The sequence below is a fragment of the Rhinolophus sinicus genome, chromosome 16 (assembly GCF_057876585.1).
Source record: "Rhinolophus sinicus isolate RSI-liver-muscle chromosome 16, RSI-T2T, whole genome shotgun sequence".
Classification (NCBI taxonomy): Eukaryota; Metazoa; Chordata; class Mammalia; order Chiroptera; family Rhinolophidae; genus Rhinolophus; species Rhinolophus sinicus.
In genome coordinates, this window is record NC_142516.1 from 137,082,059 (window position 1) to 137,100,388 (window position 18,330).

An 18,330-nucleotide genomic window follows, 5' to 3' on the forward strand; every position below is an offset into this window, starting at 1 on the left:
ATGTCTAGTCAGTGCAGATCTTCATGCAGACTGACGTGGTGGAGCTGAAGGCTCCATCCTGCTCCAAAGCCGCTGCCCCTCCCTAGGTCGTTCTACCGCTCGTTGTTTTTCAGAATTGACCTCTGGAATGCCAGTAACTTGAAATTTGGAGATGAGTTTCTGGGAGAACTAAGGATTCCGCTGAAAGTGCTGCGGCAGTCCAGCTCCTATGAAGCATGGTAAGGTGACTGCACGCCTGGCCTGATGTCAGTGAGCTGGTGGGTGGAAGGACAGAGGTAACAAGTCAAAGGACACAAAGCTGCCCCTTAGCAGCCAAAGCGAAATGGCACAAGTCAGCTCCCCCTCGCCACCTACTCATGGTCCTGATGAGCTCTGGTGTGGTGATGAGATTTCAGGTGACACATAGCAGGAGACAAGGCCCTGGAGCAAGTGCTCACGCTGAGAGCATGAGAAGTGCTGGCTGAGAGCCTAGAACAGAAGGGCAGGGGCGTGAGCAGCTCTGGGCCTGATCGCGGAGGGCAGGCATCTGGCAGACTCGGAACATCACCGTGCCAGGCTCTGCCCCGAGGCAGGTGTTCATGACCTTTGCCTGTCGTCAGACGTGTCACCCGATCAGAAAGGTGTGCAGGGGGCTGCAGTTTTCAGGCAAATCTCCATTTCATTCTGCCCATCTAAATTGAGTGGTCCCAGTTCTACCTCACCCCTCACTCATGTATTCCAGAAAACTAAGCTGTCACTCCTTCCCATGGCTTTATTTCTTGCTTGTGCCTTTGTTTTAGTCCATGATCAGTTCCTAAATCACGTCGGATCACAGTGCATGTCATTACAACGAAGTCGCAGACACTCTGGCCACTGGCCCTCTCACTTCATGCACCTTTTTTAACAGACACACAAGACGGGGAGAAGTGCAGGTCACACATTGCTCATCACGTGTCACACCTCCACATCTCACACCATAGGCCACATGTCACATGCCCCACCACACACTGCATACAGAGCCCTGCATGTCTACAGACTCAAGATGTGGATAGATTTTTGTGTTGTGCCTGATGGCGGTTTCCTATCTCCAGGAAACTGTGGAATTCATGTCTTTAATTCCACAAGGACAGCACAGCCCCCTGGGTTCTGGTTCCTGCTCGGAGGCATTGCTTAGCTGATAGCCCCGAACCTTGTAACCAAGGCTATGATATTTGCCTGGCAGGCCACCCAGGACCCCAGATGTTCAGGCGCTTCTGCCAGACACAAGCTCCAGCCACACAGCGTCTCTAACTGCCTGGCTAATAAACTCAGAATAGACAGGGCTCCCCCAGGGCCACACTGGGTAGGACCAAAGAGAAAAGAGTGGCCTGTCAGAAAACACGACTAAAGTGACCTCTGCCTCGCTCACAGCACAAGCTCACCATCCCCTCTCATGTCAAAAGCTGTACCACACGTTTCTTAGAATAATTTCAATGTTGCTCTGCTTATTGATAGCCATTGCTGAGTGTTAATCTTCACAGGTAAATTATTTTACTGCAGAATTTCCTCTACTACACTCATTTCCCCTCCTTCTCAGCCTCTCCTTTCTTTCCACCACAGCTTCTAAGTCTATGGCTCGGTATAAGCAGCCCTGATACTAAACATCCTGTGGGGAATAGCCCGGGGGGGCGGGGCGGGGACAGGCGCCTGGACCTTGCCCTGGTGGGACCTGCAGAATCGTCCTGGAGCCCCCTCCTGCCTTAGACCTGGACACACACAGAGTCCATTGTGGAGGACCAGCCCCTGGGAGGTGCTGCCACCTCACACCGTTTTATCCTTGTTTCCTGTGCCCAGGTACTTCCTGCAGCCCCGAGACAACGGCAGTAAGAGCCTGAAGCCAGGGGACCTGGGGTCCCTGCGGCTGAATGTGGTTTACACAGAAGACCATGTCTTTTCTTCCGATTACTATCGTCCCCTGCGGGACCTTCTGCTGAAGTCTGCAGATGTGGAGGTACTCTTGTGCCGGGGCCCCCACCTGCAGCCCAGTCCACCTGCAAGTTACTGACCTGCCCCTGTCCCGTATCTCCAGCTGGGCCCCTGCCTGGCCCCGCCTTACCCAGACCTACCCCCACCTGGACCCACGCCTGCCCCCTTGTTCCGCTGGCTGCCCCCCACACCTGCCAGCCTTTCCCCTCCCTGCCCAGGCCCTGCCCATCTGGGGCCCAGCACCTGGGCTGCCTTCTCCTGATTGGTTACTTTCCCCTGCAGCCTGGCCCTTCCAGGCCTGTTTTGTGCCCTGGAACATCTGCGTCTCCCTTTGGTGGGGGGCTGTTATGTTGTGGGTCAGGGGGCTGCCCTCAGGTCACACTGTGTCTCTGCACAGCCTGTCTCGGCGTCTGCAGCCCACATCCTGGGCGAGGTCTGCAGAGAAAAGCAGGAAGCAGCCATCCCACTGGTGCGGCTCTTCCTGCACTATGGCCGGGTGGTGCCCTTCATCAGCGCCATCGCCAATGCCGAGGTCCGGCGGACGCAGTAAGTGCTGCTGCGACGCCTGCCCAGGACCCCCTCATATTCCCCCCCGGGGGGGGGGGTCTGGCCTGGTGACGGGATGGGTCTGGGTCTGAGGGACGTCTGGGGGACCCAGACAGCAGAAGTCTCCCTCAAAACATCAGAGCACAGGGATAGGGCAGCTAAAGGAAACCATATAGGTTCAGGTTTTCTTTCAGAGAGACACTTACTGTTTTTAAAAATGCACCTTTTTTATTTGGAAATCCCGATGTGTGTGTGCGAGAAGCGGGTGAACGTGGCACCCGTTGCCTCAGGAATGGGGTCGGTTCAGTGTGAAGCACACGTCAGAGGACCAGGTTGCTGCCCCACCCAGGATCTCTGCTTGCTGCGTGGAGATGGCTTCTGCTGAGCGTCACTCCCCGGTGCTCTCAGTTCAGAATGAGCCAGAACGCACCCTTGTTGAGAGAGGTTATAAAGCACAGCCTATTCTGCCCGTTTCCCTGCTGGATCTCCTGTGCTGACCCCAGGTTTTGTTCTTAGAAGCATTAATTCATTGCAGAAACAAGCCTCGCAAAGGGGCAAGTTGGGCCCTCAGACCCCCAGCTACAAAACGTCTGGCCTGGTTTCGTGTTCCTCCTAAAATACCTGATAGCAGACTCCTCAGGGTGAGCGTGTTGCTTCATCCAATGGACGGGCGCTCAAGAACACTGCTTCCTTCTCCTTGCTATATATATAGAAGACAAAAATCACCCCCAATGCTGTTTTCCAGGGACCCCAACACCATTTTCCGAGGCAACTCATTGACATCCAAGTGCATTGATGAGACGATGAAGCTGGCAGGGATGCACTATCTGCACGTCACCCTGAAGCCCACCATAGAGGAGGTGGGTCTGGGTCCCTGAGGGCCCAACATTGCCGGGGGTGGCTGGGTGAAGAATTTCCCCAGGAGCCCACATTTCCACGTAAAAGACACGCATGCTCACAGAGAATGTAGCATACAAGGATTCAGCTGGACAAAGAGCTATCACTTCAATGTCAGTTTTGTTCCCAGCCTCACTACAGTGACCTTCTGTGTGTATTCTAGAATCTTCCTCATTTTCTCAAATTAAAAAAATACTTAAGAAAATCTGTCATTCTAAAGACAGAAGGACATGCAAGAGAAAACCCGGTTCTTCAGAGGACACCTCTTTCCCCACCCGTGTTGGGTCTTCCTGAATTTGTGATGTCCAGAGTTATCTCTAGAGCCCCCTGCAGCTGTGGAGGCCCTTCCGTTATTTCTCACTAGTTGTCAGACACATTTGAAGTAACCAACATACTTCCTTTCCAAATGACTCAGCGTTCCTTACCTGACCCCTTAATGTGTTGCCTGGGCAGGCAGCGTTTCCCCCAAAACAGTTTCATAAAAAACAGGCTCTTTGCAATGTGAGAAAATTTAAAATAGCATTCTGGTTGGACCTGTGTGCAAAATCTTGGCAGCACTTTGAAGTAAAACCATTGTTAAGCTTTATGATGCCTGATCCCATATAAGCTAATGCAGAGCTAGCTCAAGAAAGTCCTGTTCCTCGTGGGATTTTGACCTCGCATGATGCCCAGTGTCTTCGGCTGCTATCCCCTGCACTCCTTCCAGCAGCCACGTGGGGGCTCGCTGTGGGCAGCTGTTTTCTGAACAAGGCTCACGATGTCCTTTTGTCTCTGAGTCTGATACTGCTAATGTCCACCCCATCAGTTCTCCTGGAAGCCACCTCACTCACTCCTTGTTACAAATGCTCTTTCCAGGTATGCCAGAGCCACAAATCCTGTGAAATTGACCCTGTGAAGTTAAAAGATGGCGAAAACCTTGAAAACAACATGGTAAGAAGTTCCGGTTTGTTCATTCACACTTTCCAGAGTCAGTTGCCCATCTTGAGCATTTTTGGCACAGGCCACCTTAGACGCTCTGGGTCACTCTAAGATTCAGGACAGGGTGGGGACCCAACTTAGGCAATGCTTTGCAAGGGTGCTCACTGGAGGCTGAGGTAGAGAGATTAACTGTTGCCGCCAGTTTTGCCACCATCTTTCTTTGCTCTTGATTTCTTTCCTGTTGACTAGCCTCACTCTATGGCCTGCCACACTCTCTTCCTGCTCCTTCCCTTCTCCCTGGGATACCCAGAAGCCCCCTGTGGAGGCGGCCTCACCATCCTGACCAGTCTTCCTGGTCCATCTTTCCCTTCCTCTCAACAAACGCAGGTCCCAAACCTGGCCCACCCCAGGCTGTTTTCAGAGCTGAGTCCTGTTTTTTAAAACAGCAAAACTCACTGATTTTGACACTTCACCCTAATATTTTAGTCTTTTTTATGATTTCTTCATTCAGATCATGCAAAGTCTTTGTCATGTCTTTAAAGAAAAGAGACAGAGTTCTCTCCTTTGGGGACTTACGGTCCAATGAATTTGACCTCTATGGTCAGTTAATGAGGTCAGGATGGAGGCGGGGACACAACATGGCTTTTCCCCACACCCTAGAACTCCAACTGTTTGCACCATATGAATTATTATAACTACTCAGTTCATATTTTAAGAGGGGTGTCTTTTCATCGTGATGGAAAGTATTATCCTTTGCGGCCACGGCTCCCTATGGCTGCTTTGAGTCAGTCCCCGGCCTGGGGCTCACTCCCTCCCCAGTGTAGTTGTGGTGCTCCATGCGGCCTTGGGAGAGAGTCGGGTCCAAATGAGCATTGTTGGGGTGTCCCACCCACATCTCATTGCAGGAGAATCTGCGGCAGTACGTCGACCGTATCTTCAACGTCATCACCAAGTCAGGGGTGAGCTGCCCGACCGTCATGTGTGACATTTTCTTTTCTCTCCGGGAGGCGGCTGCCAAACGCTTCCAAGGTGAGTCCTCTGTGGATATGTTCATGCAACAGAAAATAACCATAGCCCTCCCCTGGGTGTTTCCCTTCCTCTGTGCCGGACGCCTTAAAGCAAAGAAGTGATGTTTCTGAGTCCCTGTAAAGACGGTTCACACAGCTGCTGAGCCAGGGCTCAGATGGCAGAGCAGAGTGCCCACGCAGCATCGCTCTCCGTCTGTGTCCTGCTGGGCAGTGTTCCCTCGTCCCTGTCTGCATTTGTCCCTGGGTGCATCAGTGCCCCATGCCTGGACAAGACCAGCTGGCCAAGTTTTGTCACAGTGGTTTATTCGGGACAGAGTGCTAACTCGTCTGAGTTTGGGCCTCTGCAGTTTGAGAAGCCACCCTTCCTTCCTGGTTCTCCTGCTGGTTTCTTAACTGAGGTCAATCGCGGCATTGCTCAGCGCCTTGTGTCATCAAACTTTGCCTCGCTGCGTTTTCAAAAAAGACAGGATGAGCCCTTTGGGGAATTGGGATTGGAGGAGTCCCAGAAATGAGCCCCCTCTTTTTTAATTTTGCTGATTCCTCAGGGAGGCACCAGGAGTCACCCGGGAAGACTTCTCAGGCAAAGTATAGGTGTCCTGCCTTGGCGGGAATGGTCAGATTAACTGAGGACCTGGCTGCAGGGTGTGCACCAGCTTAGACCAGATCTCAGAGAGCTAAGAAAGGGGCCACGGGGTGCCTGGCCCCTGTCTGGTCAAATAGGCACCGTTGCCAACCTTCTCCATCCATCCCTGGGAGCCTGTGAATGAGCCCAATTGTGACCTGCTGCCTTAGGGTACCACTGAAACCTTGGCCTCCAAGCCCCCAGAGCAGTCCCTGGGGCCCAGACAGAAGGCCCCGGAGGTGAACTCTGGCTCCCTCCCGCTATCCACCGGGGTGTCTCAGCCTCCTCCAGCCATGGAGCCTGGGCCGTGTGCTTCCAGCTCTCTTATTTTCAGAGAGCTTGGACTCTTCCAGGACCAAAGAGCATCTAGTGTCTGGAAGGGGCAGTCACCAAGTACACCAAGCCTCTGACTCTCTTAGGAATAAGATAGAATTAAATAAATAATAAACAAACCATATCCTCCCACCCTAGCTGAGAATAAACCATCCAGTAATGAGCCATCTCCCTGTAATGCCACTAGGGCCTGGTGAGTGGGCGCTGTCTGTTACAGCCCAGCTGAGACGGTGCTAAGCTTTTAGTAACCTTGAGGGGGAGAAAGAGAGAGGGAGAGAGGCAGAGACGGGGAGAGAGAAAGAGAGAGGGAGAGGGGTGGGGGAGAGAGGCAGAGAGGGGGGAAGAGAAACAGAGATGGAGAGAGGTAGAGACAGAGAGAGGAAGAGAGACAGAGAAGGGGGGAGAGAGAGAGAGAGAGATGGTGGGGTCTAGGAGACAGTTGCAGGCGAGTACCTCTGCCTCCACGAGACCCTCGGGAGGAGCAGAGGCTCTGGGTTGCAGCCCTCTCCCCAGGTCCGCTGCTGTTATCTCCAGAAAACCCCACTGAGTTGGCTCTCTCTGTGTCTTGGCCACAGATGACCTTGACGTGAGGTACACGGCTGTGAGCAGCTTCATTTTCCTTAGATTCTTCGCTCCCGCCATTCTGTCCCCCAACCTCTTCCAGCTCACACCTCACCACACGGTAAGTGAGCATCAGCCCTTATAAACTGGTGAGCTAGCCCTCCTGCACCAGCAGTCCTCCTGTATCAGCCGGTGACCCTGGGCTTGGGCCAGGGTCTCTTGTGAGGTGTGTGGAGGTGGGAAAGGCAATGCCACGTGCCCATAACTTTGTCTACAAGAAGGTTTAGTGACTTTTCTAAGTTGTATCCGTGAAAACATGGAAGGTGTGACCAGGGTTTTAACTGTTGGCTGCTATTATGTTCTCCCTCCCCCCTGGGAAAAATGGAGTATTTATGATCTGGTGCATATTCAGTCGTTTAATCCATCAAAAAATGTTTATTGAGCATCCACTATGTGCCAAGCTCTGAGCTTTCATGGATCTGATGTGAGTGACACATCAGCAGACAGTGCTTAGTGGAAGCCCAGGGTGAGGGGATTCGAGGGTGATGGACCTGTCCCTGTTTTTTTGTTGGTGTGAAAGTAAACTTCCAAACCATGTGAAGGTAAGAGAGGTGGCGTGGGAGACGCAGAACTGGGGTTGGTAACCAGGCAAGGATGCTGCTTTTGTGTGTTGGCCCAGAATGCTGATTTCCATCAGGTCTTCTCACACTTTGCTATTCAGGGAACCACTGGCAGCTTGTGGAAAGGCTGGGGTCTGGGCTCTGGAGTGGCCTGAGATCCTGCGGCAGACCACACGGAGTACAAGGGTCTGGGTGAAATTTTCCAGATCTAGTGTTTGCATGTGTATTGTTTACTCACGGGCAGCATGCTCGTGCCAGCTTTTAGGTGCTGTCTGTCATTTTGTTGGCTGTGTAATTCTGGGGTCAATCACATTTTTGTAAAACTGAAACGAAACTTGCATTTCTCTTTCCCGTTCCTGTTTTATAGGACCCACAGACGTCTAGGACGCTGACACTTATCTCAAAGACGATTCAAACTCTTGGCAGCTTATCCAAGTCAAAGTCTGTAAGTCATTTATTGTAATTGTCTCCTCTTTTTAACACAAAAGAAAGAGGGTGTGTTTAATGCAGTTATAAGAGTAAGGGACAATATTCCCAGACAAGAAAAAGCTAAAGGAGTTTATCACCACCAAACCAGTATTACAAGAAATGTTAAAGAGACTTCTTTAAGAAAAACAGGAAGAAAAAAAAAAAAGATTAAAAAATATGAATAATAAAATGGCAATAACTGTATACCTATCAATAATTACTTTCATGTAAATGGATTAAATGATCCAATCAAAAGACAGAGCGGCTAAATAGAAATGAAAACAAGACCCATACATATGCTGCCTAGAAGAAATTCACTTCAGGTTGAAAGACAGACACAGACTGAAAGTAAAGGGATCGAAAAATATATTTCGTGCAAATGGAAATGAAAAAAAAGCTGAGGTAGCGATACTTTTATCAGACAAAATAGACTTTAAAACAAAGGCTATAACAAGAGACAAAGAAGGACATTTCATATACGATAGCCAAGATATGGAAGCAACCTAAGTGTCCATCGACAGACAATTGCATACACAAAGTGTGATACACAGATATAGTAGAATATTCCCGAGCCGTAAAAAGGAATGAAGTTTTACCATCTGCAACACCATGGATAGACCTAGAGGATATTATGCTGAGTGAAGTCAGACAGAGAAAGACAAATACCATATGATTTACTTATATGTGAAATCTAAAAAACAAAACAAATAATCAAAATAGAAACAAATTCATAAATACTGAGAAGAAACTGATGGTTGCCAGGTGGGAGGGGGTTTGGGGGATGGATTGAAAAGGTGAAGAAATTAAGAAATACAAATTGAAAGTTACGAAATAGTCACAGGGATATAAAGTACAGCATAGGGAATATAGTCAATAATATTGTAATAACTATGTGTGGTGCCAGGTGGGTGCTAGACTTACTGGGGGGATCCCTTCGTAAGTGAAACAAACGGCTAACCACTGTCATGTACGCCTGAAACATAATATTGAATGTCATTGAAAAACATTTTAAAAGATGAGACAAAAAAACAGTAAAACCAGCCGGACAGCCCCACCCACCAGCTTGGGAGATAGAATATTCCAGCACCTTTCAAGTGCCCCTTACCCTGCTTAGCTGTGAAACTGCTTTTTGAGAGGAAATTAGAATGGCACGTGGATGTCGCCGTCACCTGTAGGACAGGTAACATATCCACTCCCGTGTGCAGAGTCAGGGACTGAGCTGCCATCGCTGGCGCGGCCCCGCTGCCGCGAGCCTGCACTGGCCTCAACCTTGAGCACCTGAGGATGTCTATGTCTTAGGAAGGTTGAGCCGCTGGCAGGTAGGGCTCATCCACACGCAGCCAGCAGCACGCCCCTTTCCTTTTTGGGGCTCCCTGTTCATTTTACCCCTTTTGGTGACAAATCTGTGTGTCCCCTTCATTGTCGCTCACCTCATACTGCATGTTGGTGCTGAGGCCCCCTGAGGGTCTGCCTCAGGCGCAGCGGCCCCAAGCACGTGCCTCTTGATGAGCAGTTTTGGGGATGTTGGGGGCCCGCAGGTACAGATAGTGATGCACAGACCGAGGCGGCCTGTTCCTTAGGGATGGAGCCCACGCTTGGCTCCGACACTGCACGGGCTCATCCAGGCAGAGGGTTGCCCTTCTGCCTGGAGAGGGTTGAGCAGCACCCCACTAGAGCCCCCACGCCAGCCCTCCTCGCTGTGCTCTTGGTGGAGCCCTGGGTGAACCAGGGTGTCGTCCCTGCAGGGAAGCAGCCCCGCTTCAGTGCAAACACTGGGCTTTCTCTGAATCAGAGTAGAGTGAAAGGTGTGTGGTGGCTAACAGGCAGGCTAACGTGCACGGACCGCTTTTCTCCATCAGTCAACCCGTTTTTATTGCTGGAAGCTCAGATGTACAGGCACCTGCTGGGTCTGAAGCCTGCACAAAACCCACCTCATTTTCACATCCAGAAATAGTGAAGTGACCTAAATATGAAAACAGTGCTGAATGGGATGAGGCATTAGGGATGGTTGTTTTGAAGGCCCCTCCCTGAGTTCTTGTGCTTTGCCCGGAGTCCCATCCCTGCCTCCGGCTCAGAGACAAGGCTCCATCCCAGCAACGACATCTGGGTGCAGTGTAAGCTTGTGGGCCTGGAGCACAGATGTTATTGAGCACACGGGGAAGTGAGTCACTTGTAACAAAGAGCTCACCGAGGACCCCACCCCCATATAGTTAGCTTTTCAAAACACAGCTTAAGTGGAATTCATCTTCTCTGATCTTCGTAGCATGCTTCTGTGATTTAAGGTCTGTTGTACCTGGTAACCTTCGGGGGCAGCACTCATACCCTGTACAGTTACCCAGCGGCACCGAGCATCTTCCCTTTGTTTAGTTATCATAACTGAGACTTGTCCATTGTGGTAACTAAATCCATGCCTCTAGATTTTTCACATTTGGGCCATGAGCTCTGTCGGCCTTCATTAAGTGACCTGTTTCATTTTAGGCCAGTTTTAAGGAATCCTACATGGCTGCATTTTATGAATTCTTCAATGAGCAGAAATATGCTGATGCAGTAAAAAATGTAAGTATTAACATCAATTAACATAGACTTGCTGTGCCCTGTATTATATGTTGTTTCTAAGAAACAGAGTTGCTTTTAAAAAAAAAAAAAATCACAAAACATAAAATCGACCATTAGCCATTTTACACAGTTCAGAACACTTGGTCCGTTTGCAGTGTTGTGCGACCCCCAGTGAGTGCCAGGACTCTGTTCCCCCCGGAGCTGCTGCAACCTTCTCCCGCACCACTTCTGTTCGGAATCTGACATTTGGGGGCTCTCATACTTTACTTTTTAGGTCTACATTCTTTCTAAATGACTGCATATTCTACCTTCATAGAATTTTGCCCCTGTTCCACAAATTCTTAAGTCCTGTCCCACCCCGGCCATCGGCTCTTGGTGCCAGCCCCCGCCACCGCCCGCACCCCCATGTGGAATGCCTCACAGTCACAGAGCCCTGGTACCCCAGACCTGGAGTTAGAGACACAGTGCTTGGGGATAAATTTCTGGATCCTAAAGCTTTGCTTTATTCTTCTGTTTAGAATCAACCACACATACCATGTTTCCCCGAAAAGAAGACTTAGCCGGACCATCAGCGCTAATGCGTCTTTTAGAGCAAAAATTAATATAAGACCCTGTCTTATTTTACTATAAGTCTCAGTCTTATATAATACAATGTAATATAAGACTGGGTCTTATATTAATTTTTGCTCTAAAGACACATTAGAGCTGATGGTCCGGCTAGGTCTTCTTTTCGGGGAAACACAATGTTTATTGCTCAGAAATCATAAAAACCCTTGTCTAGAAGAGAAGGAAAGGAGAGGAGCTGGAGGTGGCCATCAGTTGATAGAAGGAATTTAGACAGGCCCTGGGACAGTTGAATTGAGCAGGGAACCCCCCCACCGGGCCAAACCCCAGGGCAAGGGCTCCGGGGAGATGAGGATGGCAGGGAGGAAAGCCTGTGCTGCTTCAAATTCCATGAGAGATGCAGTCTCTGGGTCACCTGTTAAAATACAGGTTGACCTCCAGGTGTTACCTGAAGGCTGGCAGCCTTTCAGGCCAAGTAACAGCTGAGGGTGCAGTGAGACCTTCCCTCAAGGGGCCAGCGGGAGGTTGGGTGGGGGCTAGAAGCTTCTCAGCCACAGTGGAGACCAACACAAGATCCCCACGATTTTCAAAAAAGAACCCACTGCCCTGGCACCTGTTTCCCAGATTCTTCTCCCTCCTTTGTGTCAGAAAGGGGCACAAAGTATCCTGTAGCATCATTTCTGTGTAAGAACGAATGTATTCAAGTGTGCCATTTCCCCTTTTAATAGTCTGGTCTCTTTCCCACTTCAGTTCTTAGATTTGATCTCGTCCTCTGGGAGAAGAGACCCCAAGAGCGTGGAGCAGCCCATCCTGCTTAAGGAAGGGTAAGGCCGGCGAGTGCCACTGGGCAGGCAGGAGAGAAATGCAGCGGGCGGGGGGGCCAGTGGTCTCCCAGGTCGGAGGCACCCAGACCCTTTGTGGGCCATCGGGACCTAGGAGAAGCATGGCCTTCGTCCATCACTTTTAAACTGCCCAAGACTAAACCAGGGCCTGTTAAACATGGCTTGTTTACTTTCATTTCTCTGTGCTTATTATCTGCTGAATTCGCAGAACAGAAATGCATCAGTGGGAGGAAAGAGGAATGAGAGACAGCGACCCCTTAATAGGCATTTCTGCACAGGGGGCTCATTCAGGCCTATGTTCAAGGCCTCACCTTTCCCTCCATCAGCCCCACTCCTGAAGCATCTTTGGTCAGGAGATACTACAACTCAGTACCTTCCAGAGAATAAGTGTTTATTTCACATTGCTGGTCTCTGCTTTCCAAAACACACCTGCATGGCTCTGTGATTCTGCTGCCAGCATTTTCTCTTAAAGAGCATCTCTTGCCCATATTTTCAGTGTAGGAGATAGGAAAGGGTTGGCTGCTTTGTTGGCGGTCAGATAAGTCCACTAGGAATATATCACCACCTTGTAATTTAAAGTTAATACCAGCACAGGGGCTAACCTTTTCTAACGTAGACACATTGGCCTTTTGATTTGTTAACCTTATCACTTGGAAATAAAATTATAAGATATTGAAAATCCACAGTCCGCATTGGGTATCACAAATACAAAAACGGCAAGTTTTTTGTTTTGCAGATGTGACTTTGGGCAGCAGACAGGGAGGGGGGTGTGGGACATGCCTCCGAGCCGTAGGACATTCACCCATCAGCGTGTCCTGTTCACAACAGGTTCATGATTAAGAGGGCGCAAGGACGAAAACGCTTTGGAATGAAGAATTTTAAGAAAAGATGGTTCCGCCTGACAAACCATGAATTTACCTACCAGAAAAGCAAAGGTAACAAGACAAATTTGCTTTTTCCTTATTTTTACATAGCTGTATTCCGAGGGACCAGAGCCTTGTTTAAGCCCCGTTGGGGTTGCCGTCTGCTTTTCTAGAGTGAAACTGAGAGTAGAGAAGGTGTGTCCCTCGGAGTGAGCAGTTTCTTTAACGAGAGCAGAAGAGACGTCTACAAGGGGGGCCTGGGTGGCAGGTGGAGAGGAGCAGGCAGGTCCCATACCTTCGGGGGTAGGAATCGGGGTCTCACCGGACAGTGGTAGCCTTGTCCCATTTTGGCTGTGGTCTCCTGGATCTGAAATGACTCCCATCTAGATTATGGAATGGTAAGAAAGTAATTTTTCCCCATAAAAAAATGGTTCTTGGAGACCGTGTGGGATGAGAGGCTTTACATCGTGATAGATACAGACAATGGGTGTTGTTGGGAGCGAGTGCGTGAGGTGTTCTGTGGACACAAAGGGTCCTTCCTCAGGCCTTTTCTAACCACTGCCCCTCGGCCCCCTCATGCCAGTGGTCTGTCAGTTTCTTAACCGTCTCACCTGAGGAGGGGAAACCCGAACACCTCCTCCTAACCGGCGTTTACCTCTGGGCCGATCGGCTCATTAACCGCTCTCTGCCACAGGAGACCAGCCTCTCTACAGCATTCCCATCGAGAACATTCTGGCAGTGGAGAAACTGGAAGAGGAATCCTTCAAGATGAAGAATGTGAGTGTCCCATCTGCAGGCACTCTTTCGGGGCTGTCTCCCTCCTCTTCCACTAACTTCCCACCTCCCCTGCTTCTCCTCTTGGGGCCCCACATGACCTGGGTGTTCACATGGCTCTGTGTGATTTTACATCTGAACCTTGGAGCAAAGCAGCCTGGCTCGCTGTCCCTGCCTGGTGCCACCAGGTCGGGCAGAACCTGCTGGAAGGTGGCTTTTCTGGCAGCTCCAGGGATCCAGGAATCCTCTGTTAAAGGACACCAGGGACAGGCTCTGGGATTGTGTGGAATTTCTTTGAAACTGTTACTTTGATCTAGTTTTAAACTTAACAGAAAAGTTACACGACTAGACCAAGGACCTCCCGTGTCCCCTAACCCAGAATCACTGGTTTTGTCCCATTTACTGAGCACATGCCTTCATGCTCCCTCCTCATCTTGCTCCAGGTGTAATGTACATTTTTTTTTTTCTGAACCACATAAATGCTTCCGTGTACTGCCTATAAACAAGGACATTTTTCTATATAACCACATGTAGTTACCAAAATCAGGACACCCAACGCTTATGTAGTAGTCTTACTAACCCACAGTCCGTATTTAAATTTTGCCAGTTGCTCCAATAATGTTCTCTGTAGCCGTTGTTTTCTCCCAGGCCAGCATGCAAACCAGGGTCGCATGGTCCATTTAGTTCTCTGTCATCTCCTTAATCTGAAACATTCCTCGGCCTTTCCCCTGTGTTGTGGCCTTGGCATTTTTGAAGCACACAGGCCAGTTTTTGTGCACATACATCAATTTGGGTATGTCAGATGGTCGGCCGGGTAGGTTTGAGTGATGAATTTTTGTCAGGAACCTGAGGTGCCTCGTCCCCGGGTGCATGGTGTCAGGAGGTGTGGCTTGTAGTTAATCAGTGACTTGTGGACCATGTCAGTATCCTTTTCCTCCTCAGATTCTTCCCCATCTACAATGGCTTTCTGACTCCATTACTCCCTCGCCACTTTTTCTTGGCTTTCTACTGTGCGTACTTTCTCTTCTCCCCTGTGACAATTTGTTCATTTATTTGTTAGGACTGTAAGGACGCCCAGGGCCCCATTTTATTTGGAGGATGGAGTCCTGTTGCCCTGGGAGGATGGCCCGTAGCATTCTCCATAGCACACTGCCTCCCTGCATGGAGCGGCATTTCCTCACTCACTCGGCAGGCTCTGCGACGTGCCAAGTTCCTGGTTTATCCAACAGGACCCCGAGTCAGGCTCTGCCTCCTGGGAACTGGCCGAGGCTCCCACCCATCCTCTTCCCTCTCCTGAGTCTGTCTGCCTCTCACTCACTGACACAGCTCAATGGTCTGGTATTCAGTAGGTGCCTAAGGCCGCACTAGGTCTGTGGGGGACACTGTGGGTCTGTTCTGGCTGGGACGGGACTGAATAGTCTCGAGGACCTCGCATCTCCGTCGGGTCGGAAAATGGCCCCGTGGCCCAAAGTGGGCAACATGCACTGCACCAACCAACCAGGTGGCTCTATCCTGCCCCCTGGTCAGCAGACAGCAGTTCCTGCTCACCCTGTCCTGTCTTCTTAACTCAGTTCCTAGCCATCCCCCAGGACTATCTGAGGCCATTTCTTTGGCAAGCACGTGGCCCTGTGGCAGATGTGGATTTTTCTTTCCCTGGACCTGAGTGCTGTTAATTAACACCATTGCACCTGCTCCAGGAGCTGGAAGGCCTGCCTGCCTCCTTTGCAGGCAGCATCCTGTCGTGTATCTGCACCTCACCCTCTCCAGGATGGGGGGCTGGGACCACTGTGCCCTTAGTCGGCGGCATTCCCAGACGTCCACGGAAGGATGCAAGTGTGGCAAACGTCCTGGAAGCAGCTGTGAGCTGTTTCGTTCCATCAGGCCCTTAATTTAGGTTTAGAATAATCCCCTAATTTTAGCATCGTTATTCATCGGTCTGTTTTTTCCTGCTGCCTTCCTCAGAGCCAGCTTCCCATGGCACTCCTAGGCTAACGTCCTGTTGCATTCGGGAGACATTTTTGAAAGTTGGGTGTGTGCCAAGCCCTGTTGGAGAGGCTAGCCTGTGAAGACAATCAGGACAAAATACCTCCTTCTGAAGACTCTCCCTCCATTGGGGACCAAGGCCATACACGGATTTGTGCCGTGTGAGGCCTGTGCAATAGTGCAAGGCGGGACAAGGGACTTTAGTCTCTGGAAATGAGCCCTGGCTATTCACTCAGGAACTTGGACTCACAACTCCTTTTCCCAGAACCCATCAAATCCTGTTCCTTTCTCCTCTCCGTGCATAGTACCCCACCCCTTGGAAAAGGCAACCATCATCTTTCTGTTTTTAACATTTTTATTAGTTTCAGGTGTACAAAGCAACATAAGTTAGACCCCCCTAAAAGTGCTAACCCTCTCCCCCAGCCGTCGTCTTTCTGTGACATCCTCATGCCCTCAGACAAGTCCAGCCTGAGAGTCTCCCAGGGCTCTGTCTGCGCACCTCCCCTGCTCACCCCTTCTGTGTGCAGCTGGCCTGCTCCTGCTGGGAGCACCGACCTTCCCTGCTGACCTGTGCACCTGCTGTCCCTGCTGCCTGGGACACTTTTCATCCTTGCTTTTCCCCTACTCAGCTTAATTAACTCTTAGTCACCCTCAGATCTCAGCTGGAGGATTGTTTATTTAGAGGGTTCTATACTGATCCCACATTAGGCTTCACCCTCAATCAGTCCCCCGCACTGTGTGTTCACTTTATCTTTCTTGCTGGCTGGAAGCTCATGACGGCAGAAACTATTTTGGGTCCACACTGTGTGTGTTCCCAGGTCTTAGGACAGTACCTGGTACTTAGAAATGTTTGTTGAGTGAATAATAAATAGGAAAGGCAGTGCAGGCTTGAAGCCTCATGAAAGAAGTAAACGTGCCTGGAATGAGGAGGAAGAGTCACCAAGGTGTTCATGGGAAAGGAAGGGGCCTTTCACATGGAGTGTCACAACAGCACATGCAAAGGCCCTGAGGCAGGTCTGGAAATGAGGACAAGAAAGTGAGCAGGATGAGCTGTGAATTTATGTAACAGCTACAGTCAACTTCAGTAGGTCCCATGGGGAAGATAATCCATGCAACTCCTTTGCTTTCCACATGGAGATTCCTGATGCCCCTGGGCTGTCTAAGCTCTGGATAGCTCCAGACCCTCCCACTGCAGCCCCTGGGCTTATAGGCATAAAGGTAGTGAGCCTTGTTGCTGCCGGCAGCAGCTTTTGCTAGGCGGCCCTCCTGAGCTCGTGCTGTGTCTCCTCAGATGTTCCAGGTCATCCAGCCTGAGCGCGCGCTGTACATCCAGGCCAACAACTGCGTGGAGGCCAAGGCCTGGATCGACATCCTCACCAAAGTGAGCCAGTGCAACCAGAAGCGCCTCACCGTCTACCATCCCTCCGCCTACCTCAACGGCCACTGGCTGTGCTGCAGGGCTTCCTCGGACACGGCCCCCGGCTGCTCCCCCTGCACTGGGTAGGTCTGTGCTTTGCCAGCCTCTTGCACCCTCCCAGTGTAGCCAAACAGTTACCCGGCTTGTGCAGTCGACAAGGAAATTTGGTCAAGGGGTCAAGCTGGGGCTAAAATGTAGCCCCTGCCCACTCGGTAAACTGCACACATGCAGGCTGTCTCCAAGGCTATTCTCTCAGTCGTCGAGGAGCCGCCATCAGAGAGCGGCCCTGGGCACCTCCTCACGAAGGCTCTGTGTAGACTGGCAAGAGCTCTGAGTCTTCTGGGGTCCTTCTGCCCCTGCGGGGAGTTGGAGCCATCCTTAGGGAGGGACAGGGTGGGGAGTGAAGGAGGGGGTTCCACGCAGAGGGAAGACCTCCCCTAGGGGCAGGTTTTCCTGTCTTGTTTCTTCTAAGAAGAGTCTGAAAGTATTCCACCCTCCTGATCACACCCCCTTTAATTTCTCCAACTGACACACCCTTCCCTCCTTTGGAAACTGAGGCAGCCCTTCTCTTCCAGCCCCACCTGGGCCTCTTGAGGATCATTAGAGGCTCATCTCTGCCAGTCCTAGAAGGTCTGGGTGCCTCAAACCCGGCTGGGTGCTTAGCCGGTCTGTGTGCCCCAGAGACTTGTGAGAACAGTAACAACTGCTATTTGTTGTGGTTGTGGATGTGACGAATCCCCCAAAGCTCTCAGGTGGGAACAGGAGACACGGCTTCACAGATGCAGGAGCTGACTCAGCATAAGTCCCTGTTGGGTCCCGCCCAGGAGTCTGTGACTGAGTCCCAGCCTGTCTCCCCAGAGGCTGAGCACCGTGTCAGGTGTAAGGGCCACTGCTGCGTACTTGGGCAGGAGAAGGGACCCGTCTGTCCCCACTGGGGCAGCCAACTGACCCTTCAGGGAGAACGGCCCAAGTTCATCTGTCAGAGCTGTTTTTATTGTGGGTTATTTCTTTTCATGGCAAAATAAATCTGCCTTGTTTGCGTGCTGCGTTGGCAGATCTGTGTGTAATGCGAGACCTGCAGTTCTCCAAGACTGGATGGCTACTTTTGAACGCTAATGAACCATTTCGTAGACCACACCAAATGTCCCAGCCCCAGTTGGGGATAAGTTCAATGTCAGATCACTCTATTGTCTTTAGTGATCTTTAAAAAAAATCAACATCATGGTTAATCGCATTGTGCTTTCCGCTCCTCTCACCGTGTCTGAGCAGTGGCCTCCCAGCAAACATCCAGCTGGACATCGACGGGGACCGAGAGACGGAGCGCATCTACTCCCTGTTCAACTTGTACATGAGCAAACTTGAGAAGATGCAAGGTAAGAACAGGATGAGGTCCA

The 18,330-nt window shown here is 50.7% G+C and overlaps 1 protein-coding gene across 1 annotated transcript in view; it reads left to right on the top strand.

Moving 5' to 3' along the window:
- Positions 1-18,330, top strand: part of RASA3 (RAS p21 protein activator 3) — a 123,031-nt gene that overhangs the window by 98,955 nt on the left and 5,746 nt on the right. Inside the window, exons 9-22 of the mRNA XM_019742076.3 lie at positions 114-218; positions 1,813-1,969; positions 2,342-2,490; positions 3,236-3,350; positions 4,243-4,317; positions 5,211-5,334; positions 6,864-6,970; positions 7,837-7,914; positions 10,416-10,493; positions 11,808-11,881; positions 12,728-12,834; positions 13,457-13,539; positions 16,811-17,019; positions 18,206-18,309. Coding sequence (XP_019597635.1) covers positions 114-218; positions 1,813-1,969; positions 2,342-2,490; positions 3,236-3,350; positions 4,243-4,317; positions 5,211-5,334; positions 6,864-6,970; positions 7,837-7,914; positions 10,416-10,493; positions 11,808-11,881; positions 12,728-12,834; positions 13,457-13,539; positions 16,811-17,019; positions 18,206-18,309 — 1,565 coding nt within the window. The remainder of the gene's footprint in view (positions 1-113; positions 219-1,812; positions 1,970-2,341; positions 2,491-3,235; positions 3,351-4,242; positions 4,318-5,210; positions 5,335-6,863; positions 6,971-7,836; positions 7,915-10,415; positions 10,494-11,807; positions 11,882-12,727; positions 12,835-13,456; positions 13,540-16,810; positions 17,020-18,205; positions 18,310-18,330) is intronic.